The 12,494-nt window shown below is 46.5% G+C and overlaps 2 protein-coding genes across 2 annotated transcripts; both read left to right on the top strand.

The window, feature by feature from the left end:
• Nucleotides 1–4,470: 4,470 nt before the first annotated feature.
• LOC124702269 lies at nucleotides 4,471–9,220 on the top strand. The gene is made up of 6 exons (XM_047234394.1): nucleotides 4,471–4,895; nucleotides 6,095–6,292; nucleotides 6,377–6,616; nucleotides 7,026–7,243; nucleotides 7,777–8,028; nucleotides 8,506–9,220. Exons 1-6 carry the CDS (start codon nucleotides 4,505–4,507, stop codon nucleotides 8,788–8,790), a joined length of 1,584 nt encoding a protein of 527 aa, XP_047090350.1. The 5' UTR covers nucleotides 4,471–4,504; the 3' UTR covers nucleotides 8,791–9,220.
• On the top strand, nucleotides 8,893–12,042 carry LOC124695477. The gene is made up of 5 exons (XM_047228317.1): nucleotides 8,893–9,046; nucleotides 9,816–9,944; nucleotides 11,017–11,197; nucleotides 11,318–11,447; nucleotides 11,543–12,042. Exons 1-5 carry the CDS (start codon nucleotides 8,893–8,895, stop codon nucleotides 11,612–11,614), a joined length of 666 nt encoding a protein of 221 aa, XP_047084273.1. The 3' UTR covers nucleotides 11,615–12,042.
• The last annotated feature ends 452 nt before the right edge of the window (nucleotides 12,043–12,494 follow it).

Here is a 12,494-nt window from a genome sequence, read left to right as displayed (position 1 = left end):
CATGATTTATCTTCTTTTGCTTAATGATCAGCCTCTCGGTTTGAGCTCACCGCGCGCATCTAGGGTTACTGGGCCAATCACATTTACCCCAATTTTCCTTCTCTTCATTGCCACCCGATTTAGGGAAGTTCCAATGCGCGTCTTCCGTTCCAGTTCCACGCACCATTCTTCTATCTTCACCCTGCACATGGCCTTGTGCAACACAATCCATCGCTCGAGTAGCCGTGCAATTCGCCTCCACATTACCTGCATTCAAGTCCAGATCAATCGGCCAAAAAACAGTTCATTTCCCATTTCTGCCGCATTTGCGTCGTCAGTAACCCATAACCTAGCCACTTGTTCGTAACGGGAGCCAGCCTGCTTCTTCATAATAGTAGAAACGAAGTTCCGCACAGCCTCGATAATATCAGAGCCAAAAAACAAACAGATGTTGTACACTTCCCGATTCAGAGCAAAATAAGCATATCTTATCCTGTATTTGCTCTTTTTTAGAGCATGTCTAACAGACTCCCTAAAAGGTTCAATTTCGTAAAATAACCGTCGATATACGGGGTAGGGCTCTATCCGACCGTCTAGCAGACCCCGTAAAACAGGCCCCCGGGTCAAATTTTTACAGTTTCGGCTAGGGGGTGGCTTCTGGTCCCCTACTTGTACGGGGCGGGAGGCTGAATACAGGGCTACCCCCCCACTCGTGGCGTGCTGAACTTTCAGGAAATCGCAACTTGGATTCCCGCAAGCGTTGCGTCGCCGCGTTCGTGGACGAGCCGTCCTCGGCGCCGCCGCACCTCGCCAAGCGCAGTCGCTTCGTGCCATGCGCCGCCTCCATGGCTCCTTTGCCGGTGCTGGCGCAGTTCGACCCGCTCGACGCCCTCCGGCTCATGCTCCCGGACGCCGACCTGCGGGGCCGGGAGGCCCGCTTCGCCGCGTCGGGCCGCGACATCAACGCTGCCGTGCAGGCGTACCGCGCCCAGTAGGCCGAGGAAGCGCCGGCGCACCACCTCGCCTCGGCGGCGGCGGACGGCGACGACGAGCGGCCGCGCCGGCGTCCTCGTGGAGCGGATGGGGGCGACGACCGACTTGGGCGTGGGCGGCGAGCGGGCGGCGTCGCGCGACGGGGCCGTGGCGGGCGGGGGCGGCTCGGCGGCGCGCGAGCAGCGGCGGGGCGAGGCGGCGGCCGGCCGGGGTAGGGCGGGGCTCGGGACGGTGGCGAGGCGAGGGGTCGGAGGAGGAAGAAGAGGGAAAAAAAAGAAAAAAATTAATTTGGCATATTCTAGGAATATGATCTTTTACAGTTTAGGGATACGGAGTCTGCTAGGTCGAACGAGTTTTTGGCCGATCGAAATCGAATACATGACCCTCTACTCATGTTATACGGGACAGAAATTTAGAGGGTCCATTAGACATGCTATCATCGCTAGTCCGAGTAGTAAGGATTTTGTTGTTTGACACTAACGAAAGAAAATCTTGTTACTTGTACTCTAGGTGGTGCATTAAGCTTCCAAACTGAAGGATGAACACAGGTGAACAGGAAACCTATCTGCTCGAGCACATATACGTCCTCAGATTCTCTGCTAGTTGCTGTCGATGACAGTTAGCGTCACAGTAAACTTGAGAAGGACAGATCACAATTACACATCGGCCGGGCCGATGGATCAACTCCACGGCTGTGCCACCGCAGCCACGTTCGCCCACGCAGCAGTTGTAAACCCACGACGTGGCACGGCCCTACTGGCCAGCACACCACACCTCGTCCCAAAGTTAAAAGCTGCAAGGCGGGAGGACCGTAACCAGAAAAGGTGGCAAACCGTACATCCCCAGGCACAGACCCCACCGTCGCGTCGAATCCAAGATCCGGGAGGGAACACAGAAGACGCGCGCGACGGACGCTCGGCGCACGGGATCCCGCCACCTGCCCCGAAGCGTAGCCGGTACGCGCGCGTTGGGCGGCTCGGATCCTCTGTGCGCGGCGGAACGAATCGATCTGGTGTGGCCCATGCCATTTGCGGCGTACTACTGTACTCGGTAGGATATGCCCGTGACGTGGGGCCCGAGGGAAGGACGGTCGGTCAAGCGCGCAGGCCAGTCCGTCCGCTCCGCGCGTCGGCTTGTGCCGCCGTTTCGCTTTCGGATAGACCTCTGCTAGCGCTAGAGCGTGCTAGACACGCTGGCTGCTTTTACAAAACAAATGTTCTGTCCTGTCAAAAAAATACAACCCCCTCCGTACAAAACAGATGCCAGGGGGTGGATACAAGAAGTCAAGACCGATCTTCAGTTAGTATTTTAACGGAATTGACCGAATGATGCAATACGGTAGACTTACGGTTGCAAGCCACTGGATGCTTCCAAAGAAGAGTTCAGCTTTGGTTTGAAGAATTCTCACGGCCGGAAAGGTCAACAATCGCATGCAATGCAAGCAGAGTGATCCAAGGACGTAATGCCTGAATGCAGCCTCTACGACGTACGTAGACGTGATTGAAAACGTTGGAAGTTTCAGACATTTCTTTTGTATCCCTCCAACACTGAAGAAGTGCAGTTACGTCAAAAAAAAACCCACTGAAGTACAGTTACACAAACAAAAGGCGTAACTGAACAAATAAAATTATTTATGCAAGTGCACTTAATACTAAATTGAATTGCAAAACGTGATCGAAGCCTTAAAGATGACTACAACGTCATAAAATGGAATATCATGGGAGGTGGTTTTTTTTTTTGGCTCATAGGTGCACATGAACCTATTATGAAAAATGCATACACATAAAATTTCGAATTTGTTAAAATATTACAAAATTCGCATGTATATCCAAAAATACTATGTGCGCCATAAATTTTCAGGGAAAAAAGAACATTTTATGTTGTCAGTGCAAAAAGATAAAAAAAATATGTCCCATGAATAGTCGTGTTGGAGCATCAAAATTTGTCCTTTTTTACATGGAAGTTGAAAAGTTACTTTTCTTGAAAACTCGGATGTGAACATAGAATATTTAAATATACATGGAAATTTTTATTTCAGATTTTTTCTAATACTTTCAAATGTCTTTTCACACAGTGGATGACCCGAAAACTCGGGCTCACTTTTATTGTGATCCGAATTGCATTTCCAGAATATCACGTGCTTTACCGATTCATTTTTCTATCCATAACTTGCGTGGAGTTCCCATGCTAAAACTAAACTCAAGAACGAAGAAACAAAAATATGAATACATTTTCCTTAAGACATTCCAAACTCATGCGTAATCAGCAACCTTTGGACACGAGTTTTTTTCTTCAAGCACACATAAAAGAGTTAAATTTTCCATGTCATTTACTATCTACATCTTTGTTGTTTGGTGGTATCTTTTTCTCTCGAAAAGCACCTTGTTTCTATTGTTGTCTGTTTGGAGTTTGTGTACCAGGTGTGCCACGCGATAAGTACCTCACGTTTAATCTCCACACAGCGCCCATTGTAGGAAGTTTATCACATGTTCAAACCGCTTTTGGATTGTAGAAATTTCACAACATCTCTGTAGGATTCTAATAATATCCTTAGGATTTTATTTCCTATCGATTGCCTTTGGATCAAATATACGGTGTTTGCCAAAATTCTTATGGATTAGATTCCTATACCCAAATCCTATAGGAATTTGAACACCCATTCCAACATAGACTCAATTGTGTAGTATGGAGATATGTTTTCCTTATTTCTCTTATGCTTCATCCCAAGTTTCAAACGATTAGTGCTGCAATTTTACCTTGTTTTGCACTAGCATATCTATCATTTTTCTCCTATTGGCATTACAGGAGACCCTTTTTTTCCTGTGAACTTGATCAAAAGTGGTCCTTATGCTTATATACCTAAACAAATGAACATAACCATTTGTACCATAGTACTTCCTTAGTTCTAAGTTAAGTGTTGATCCTTTTTTCTAAAATGAGAGAATCTACACACTAAAACATGTCATTCTGGGACGGAGCTGCAGCATTGCCATCGGTGTGAGCTGACACTAGTGTTTTTAGGAATCCCTTGCTAAGTATGCACTAATGAATCTCCCTTGCTAAATTTGTAGCATCGTCCCTGATATCATCTGTATCTATATCAAATTTAACTAAAGTAGTGACACTTAATTTGGAACAGAAGAAGTATTGTATTGACATCTGCTGGTACGAATGAGAGGGTACCCGTAGGCCGTTCCGCGTGAATCCAACCGCCCATTAACAGCGGTTGCCGTTCAATTCTCACATCCTGCGGCGCAGATCCGTGTGCCGCCTGCGTCGCGTCCACGAAAGCAACCCAAGAACAGCAACAAACTTTCTAAAAAAAAAGAAAAAGAACAACAACCAACGAGGACAAAACCCACCCAGACCCATACCCGCCGGCGGGGCCCACCCACCAGCCCCCGGTTCGCCTCCGTTTCAATTTCAACCCCTCCCCATTTTCTTTCTTCTTCTCCCAGTGACTCGCCACTCCTCGCCCGCTCTCCCACAGCGCACACCCCCACCAAACGCACGCGGAGCGATCGGCGGCGAGATGGCGGCGGCGGCGACGATGACGTGGCACGAGGAGCTCGCCACGCTCGTCGCCGACGCGGCGCCGGCATCAGCTTCGGCGCCCAATTCGGCCCGCGGCTGGTACGACGGCGAGGACGAGGAGCCGAAGCCGGAGGAGGGGTGGGCGCAGCAGGCCAAGGGGTTCGCGCAGTCGACGGCGGAGATGCTGCGGGAGCTGGGGCTCGGCGTCTGGGACGTGGCCGCGCAGAGCCTCGCCGGCGCCGAGGACAGCGACCTCGCGCGCCGCCTGCGCCGCCCCGCCGCCGCCGCCGGCAAGCGCCTCAGCTTCATGAACGAGTTCCTCCCCGAGGACCGCGACCCCGCCCGCTGCTGGGCCGTCGTCGCCGCCGTCGCCTTCGTCGCGCTCCTCGGTACGTAACCGTCCGCCCGCCGCTCGTCTCCTTACTCTCTCGCCCGCCGCTCTTGCTCTTACCTCGCGCGCGAGCGCGCCTCCGGCCCAGCGTCCAGCGTGGGCCCCGCGCGCCATGGTACGCGCGTTGCGCCTAGTATTTGCTGGATCTAACGGACCGGCTCTGGGAACGCCAACTGTGCGCTGATTTCCCAACCCCCGAGGGTTTGCTTCGGATTTCAAAATCAGCCCCCTTCTTCCTCTGCACGGCTTTTGTTTTTCGTCAATGTTGAGGACAAAAGGTCGCAATGTGGGATCCATGCCTACTGCCTAGTGTGATTCGGCAAACATTCGTTGGCCGGGTAGAAAGGCAAGGCAGTACAGCCTAGTCCCGAGCATAGGCTGTCTTTGGACTTTGGGTTGGTTCTGTGCTGACCCCATCTTCAGTTTATACGGCACAATTGTAATCCTCTCTTGACTGATAAATGCACGAGCTTCCGTTGATTCTAAATAGAAGACCGTCATGGTCTCTTCTTAAATCCGGTATAAATCACCGGAGCTAATCGTGGCTCTGGGTTGGTTCTAGGCCCACTTCCTTCTCCGATTTATACAGCATGGTTGTAATTATCTCTTCAATAGTAGCCGGATGAATGTGCTTCTGTTGATTCTAAAAATCACTCTCTTTTAAAATTCTGATAGAGCTACCAAGTCAGCTTAATGGCTAATGTTATGGGCAGTCATTTGTTGTACTGTTGAGTTGCCTAGCTGGCTAGCTGCTTACTTTAGCCGTATGCCCTCTATTATTAATATCTTTTGCCTATTATAGTATTTAATCCTTCAAAAATATTATAGTATTCAGGTCTCAGGTAAACATAAAGCTTCTTGCTTGCTAACCGGCAGGTCTTGGTCAATCTTCAATGTCTCAACGTTAGGTGTTTTGTTCATTTGTCTAGTTTTATGATGATCCCATTCTTGTTAACCTGTTGGGCAAGGAAAAAAAATAGTAAAAAACATATCATGTGCCATTGTGAATTCTTATATGTCAAATTTATTCTATTTGGTATTGCACTATCATTCTGTCATTGCATCAGGCACCAGTAGAAGTCTCTTGTACGAAGTATTTCATTCACCAGCGTGTAGCAGTATCTACCTGTCGAAGTAAATGCACTGCACCTGCTTAACTGATTTGATTGCTTCATTACTGACACTCTTCCTATGCAGTATTAGGTGTGGGAAGCGTTGATGATACCCCAACCCCAGTAGAGCAACCGAAGAAACTCTACATAAGCCCCCCGAACGCTAAAAGGTTTCAACTTCCTGATGGACGGCATCTGGCTTATGAAGAGAAAGGAATTTCAGCTGACAGGGCAAGATTTTCACTGATTGCTCCCCATTCTTTTCTTTCGTCAAGGCTAGCGGGTGAGGACAATTGTTACATCCTTTCTGGGCTATTATATATGCACCGTGCTGCATTTTTAATCCACTCTGTCCCTTTCAATGCAGGAATCCCTGGGATCAGCACATCACTTCTAGAGGAATTTGGGGCACGACTTGTGACCTATGATCTTCCTGGTTTTGGTGAAAGTGATCCTCATCCAGGCCGAAATCTCAATTCTTCTGCATTGGACATGCTTCATTTGGCCGACGCCCTCGGGGTTGTGGACAAGTTCTGGGTAGTAGGCTATTCTGGAGGTGGCATGCATGCTTGGAGTGCTCTTCGCTACATTCCTGACCGAGTGGCAGGTACCCGACCCTGGATGCTTTGCCATGTTCTTTTGGAGTATTCTGTTCATAGCCCTGTCCCATGGTTGTGAAATCAGATGACCAAACTGTTCAAACATCCTCTAAATCTTTCTTAAATGAAAATCTTATTTTTTATTCATTAAGTAGAAGATTTGGATATGCTTCTAATTCGGAGCACCGCATGTTCCTTCTCTGGAACCTTAGTTTTGTAAAGACATAGTGACAATGTTTTCAATTCCATGTCTATCAGTATTTGATCTTAAGCTGTAAAATTATGATCAGTCAAAATCATTTTTGGTTTTATATTCCAAGTCTGCAAGAACGTAGGCTTGCATTTCTTGTTGAAGTTTTTGTGATATTTTACACTTATGATAGAATTCTCATGGTTGACACATTCTCCTAAATCCAGGTGCAGCAATGTTCGCCCCTATGGCAAATCCATATGACTCCAAGATGAGCAAAGATGAGAAGCGTAAAATATGGGACAGGTGGTCAACTAAAAGGAAACTAATGCACATTTTAGCTCGGAGGTTCCCATCACTATTGCGCCTCTTCTATCACCGGAGCTTCCTTTCTGGAAAGCAAGGACAGCCTGAGAGTTGGTTATCACTGTCACTGGGAAAGAAGGTATGCTGTTACCAGTGTTTTTTACAATCTTCAGGTGCAAATGCTATCTCGAATCTGTTCCGGTTATACCATTAGTCCTTATTATCCATAAATGAATTAGATGCAGGATTTGTAGTGGGGTATCTTGTACCTCGGACGATGATACAAGAGTAGGCCACACATTGTAGTTAGGAAATGAGAAACTTCTGTTCTATATTGAAAAATATAACATCACATTTTTGTGTGTGTGATTTAACTCTCCAGTGATCTTATGTACCCAATATAAGACCCAGAAGAATGCTATAGATACATCCATTTGGGCTTGAGCTCTTGAGTGAACTGTCGTTTAATTGCTGTTAATGCATTGGTTTCCCTGTAATAACATAACTGCAGCATACGTTCCACTTCCACAAAGGATAGCAGCATCTAGTAACTGATTTGTTCAATTATGTCCATGGCATTCCTTTGACAAAGCCTGAAACTAGTAATGATTTTCTGAGCTTAAGAATTCACATTTTTTCATGCCAAATGCTAATCTTTTGTGCGTTGCTCAGGATAAAACTTTACTGGAAGCTCCTATGTTCAATGCATTCTGGGAAAAGGATGCTGCAGAGTCTGTGCGCCAGGCAGATGCGCAACCATTTGTAGAGGAAGCTGTGATGCAAGTATCTGATTGGGGTTTCAGCCTGTCTGACATTCAAATGCAGAAGAAAGAGGATCAGGGATTATTTGAATTGATCATGTCTCTGTTCAGCCACACTGAACGAGAGTGGGTGGGATTTCTGGGCCCAATACACATATGGCAGGTTTGTAATCTGTTTGCTAGAAATAACTGTTGATTTTGAATCGAGATGGCATATTTGTGTACAGTTGCAGTTAATCCAACTATATAGATATTTCAGCTTGATTTCTAGTTGAATGACAGTGGCTTGTGGTTAGTAGAGCATACTGTCCAGCTGCTTTTCATGAGCACTATTGTTAAACAACCTTAGTAGTTGAATTTGTTTGGAATTAGAACAGCACAAGGTGGCCTTTGCATATGTATTTAGTTATAGTTGAAATGGTCATGTATTGCATGATTAGGAAGCTCAAGGTCTACCTGTTGATATTGACAGCAATGACTTGCACTAGCACAACATGTCATTATTGGATGCAATTAACTGCTACTGTCCAAACAATATACTGCTTGATGAATCCTATTGTCCTTCGAATTATACCTTCTGCATCCCCACTTGGCTAAGTTCATCCTGAAGCACTGAACTCATTAAATTTTTTTGTAACAGGGAATGGATGACCGGGTGGTGCCTCCGTCAGCGACCGAGTTTGTCCGGAGGATGGTTCCAGGAGCCACGGTTCACAAACTCCTCGACGAAGGCCACTTCTCGTACTTCTGTTTCTGCGACGAGTGCCACAGGCAGATATTCTCCACTCTGTTCGGCACTCCGCAGGGCCCTATCGACCCCGTACCCGAAACCAGTGAAGCGACCCCAGAACTCGCGAAAGAAACAGCAACAGTGTATGAGGAAGAAGCTGCGGAACAGGAGCAAGAACCAACAGGCTCTGCCTGATTTTCAGGATCATCAGTATAGATACAAGAAGACGTTACTACCTACGACTTTTAACACAGACCTCACAGGAAAAGATAGGCTTTTCTTTGCCACTAGTGGAGGATGCTGACCTTGCAGAGCCTGCCCGCGCGCGAGTATAAACAAGGCTCTGGACTCCGGAGGCTGGACGGGAGAAGGCTTGTGCTGGTGAATGCGCTGGTTCGCTATAATGTACAAAGAGTCTCGATCAGAAGGTCTGCTGCACATCACCTGCTCGGTGCGCCTCTAGTATAGCTCTCGACATTGACGTTCTATTGGCCGTTGATATCGCGACGCCCTTGCATACTTATTTTGCACAATTGGATGTACTTTGTGATGTCATGATGTAATGGGATGGTTGTGTTGCCCCGTCAGCTATGATAGTGGCCTTGCTGTTCCAGGCTTCCAGCCATCCTGTTTCCAGAAATGTTACTGCTTTCGTGTTGTGGCCTTTCTGATTCCTGATGTATGCCGTCGCCGTGTCGCTGTGGTTAATCTGGATCAGGTTCTGATTGCGAAATATCTTTCCCCGGACTCTTGCGGACTTGAACTATTTCCTGCACAACTCTTGCATTCGACGAGCCTCGTGGCTCCCCGGCGGCCAGAACAGGACGAGGCATCCGGAGACGGGAGGCTGGCTGACATGCCATTGGAGTACAAATAAGAGCGTAGGCGCTCGGGCCCGGTTCGAGCTAGACGGAGGGGAGCCCATCAGTTGTACGTACTAGTAGACCATTGGAGTGGAGGCCCAAGACCCGAAAAACGAAGACAGGATCCAACGACGCTTCGGCCATCGGCCCTAGCTCCTGCCCTCAGCAATCTCGCCCAACCTATGCTCAAAAAAAAAAAAAAAAAGCAATCTCGCCCAACCCTCCCCGCGGCAACCCGCCTCTGCTGCCGGCGCGGCGACCGTGATAACTCCGGCGGCCGGGTGGCTCCCGTGGACCCTAGGTATACGAGCTTCTCCGCGGCTCTTATCTCTGCATGCTTTCTTCATAAACGCTCAGTCTGCTTGCCTCCCTCCTTCCTGTTCATCTCGCTCGCGTCCCTCCCCTCTCCCTACGCACGCCCGCCCGCGCGCATCCCTTCGGCTGCGGCGACCGGCAGCCAGCACGGACGGAAGGGCGGGGGCTCAGGTAAACCCCATCCCCTTCTATACACCGCCCTAGACCTAGGCGTCTGAGATGAGTTTTTAGGAAAATTGAGAGGGATTAAGGAGTATATGCTGCAGCAAGCTGGCCGGAGGTGCGTGTATTGGCCGCCCCAGGCAGAGAGATCCCATCAATGGAGAATTCATCTTTTTTAGGGTAATTTAATTAATCTGTATTTGCAGAAACGTCCCTTAAGATATTTCCTCAAATCAGAGAATAGCAACAAACAACAGAGTCTAACCGTGAAGCGAAATTCAGATTCTTCTGATTTCTCGATTTAGTTTTCATTAGTCAGTGCGTTAAATTAGTGAATATAGTGGCAAACAGCAGTATCTTTGGATGGTACATAAGTGAACCAAGTCCTTTTGACAGTATTTTTCTTATGTGATGGTCTTCGTGGAACATAGCCAGTTCTTCCTAACTAGTTAATTTTGATGTTTCTAGATTTGCAAAAATGGAGAGATGAACCTTGCTGTTCTATGTGTCTTTTTAGGCCAAGATGCGGCTGTTCTATGATTTAGTCTTCAGTACCCCTGGGTTGTTGCATATCTGCATGTATGGTCCAAATAACTTTAACATGCCATACCCAATTTTTTCTATGGAGCTGAAATGTTGAAACATTCATATTTCTACCAAATTGGGTTATGTTATATGCTATTACGCTGCATGGTTGTTACTGGTTAGAATACTTAACCCCAAGGAAATACTGCTGGTACTGGACATTCATGTATAGCTTTCACTGTGCAGGCATTTGTTGACTCGTTTGCTAAAACTTTATCTGCTCCGCTGTCTGGGTCATTAGAGGTTGGTTTGATTGCTATGATAATCTGGAACCTGTTATTAATTTGGGGCTGTCAATGAAGTCTATTTTTTTTTTGTATAATTAAACCTTAATTGAATTGCAAAAAGGAAACTGCATCCTATATGCTGATCTGAAAATCTGAACGATCACAAACCATTTTACAGCGTCCTACTCACCCAAGAACAAATCCTTCTTGCTGAGATCTCTTACTATCAACTGTTATGATCTTAATTCTACTTTCTGTTATCATGACAGTTACCTTGCAAAGGTCAAATTCCGCGATGAATGCGACTCAGAGAGTTGACCCTAAGATTGCTCAACAAGCCTCACAATTCAAACGATGGGGGCGAAAACATCCATTTGTTCGATATGGTCTTCCACTCATTTCTTTGACAGTGTTTGGTGCGGTCGGTCTAGGTCATCTTATACAGGGAGGGTAAGCCATTCTCACCTTTCTGCACTGGCCAAAATTATTATGCTAGCTTAGTATCAAATTGTATATAGGCATTCTCGTGTTTTACATATTTGACGGTGCTAGTTCATTTGTATTTTGCAGCAAAGAGGTAACAAAGGAAAAGGAGGATATAGAATGGGAGGTTGTAGAGACAACAAAAGCTCTGAGCCGAACAGGGCCCGTGGAAGGGGCCTATAAGCCTAAGAACCTCTCACTCGAGGATGAACTGAAGGTAATGTAGTGTTCATCATATGTGAAAGAAACAAGGTCTGCTAAATTGTTTTCATGATCGGCCTGACTTATGAGCTCCCTCTCTCTGCATTATAGGCTTTGCAGCAAAAGGTGGACATAAACAGCTACGACTACAAGAGAATTCCGAAACCAACTGAAAATAAGTGAAGTAAAGCGTCGTTACCATCCCGAATGGGAAATTGCTTTAAAAGCTTTACAAGTAGTTTATTGGTGTTGTTTCTTCACGATTTCATTCGGATGTTGTTGTTGGAGTGTCAAAATGAGACAGGGAAGACACTAACATCAGACCTTTCTGCTTTGTCGGCTACCTCCTATATATAAGGAGCTAGGTTGAGGATCCTTGAGCCTGTAGGAATCAGTGTTTGTAGCGACAGGAGCCAGGCATGGCATACCTTTGAGATTTTGTGGCGATCAAATATTGACTCATCAAGGGGGCAATAAATTGGTGCAGAGTAGATGTTAGCAATCAGATTTTGTATAACATTTCTTGGAAGCGAATTAAGATGTATTGCGATCAATTGTTGCCTTGTTGTCCAAACACTAGACAAAAGGGGAGGGAAGTTTGTATTCATACATATACATATCTATATATCTCTTTCCATTACTATTAAGATGCGTACACTGAGTGCTCCAGGTAGTGATATCCAGAAATGGCGAATTAGCCTTCTTGGAAAGTTTATTTTATCTGTATTTTTTATTGTTATATGCAATGTATAATTATTCAAACATATTCACATGCTGTAAGGAAGTATAATGATAATATATTGTTATAAGACTGCAATTCAACACTTCCACCAATCACCATCCACATAGGAATAGGTATCGGTGGCTCTCTTGATTCAAGTTTCAAATACATGAACATCCAAGCACTGAATTGGCGTTAATCTCAGTATCAACATCTGTGTTGGAGCAAGTTGAATGCCAAGCCCTTCAATGTCTTCCAAGTTTCTCCTTGTGCATGTTGCTCTCATTCCAATTCCCCCAAATATGAAATCAGAAACCTAGTGGACTCTTCTAAAAAAGCCAA

The sequence above is a fragment of the Lolium rigidum genome, chromosome 3, assembly GCF_022539505.1.
Source record: "Lolium rigidum isolate FL_2022 chromosome 3, APGP_CSIRO_Lrig_0.1, whole genome shotgun sequence".
Lineage (NCBI taxonomy): Eukaryota > Viridiplantae > Streptophyta > Magnoliopsida > Poales > Poaceae > Lolium > Lolium rigidum.
The sequence above is the reverse complement of the archived record's forward strand: the minus strand, read 5'-3'. Positions and strand labels throughout refer to the sequence as shown.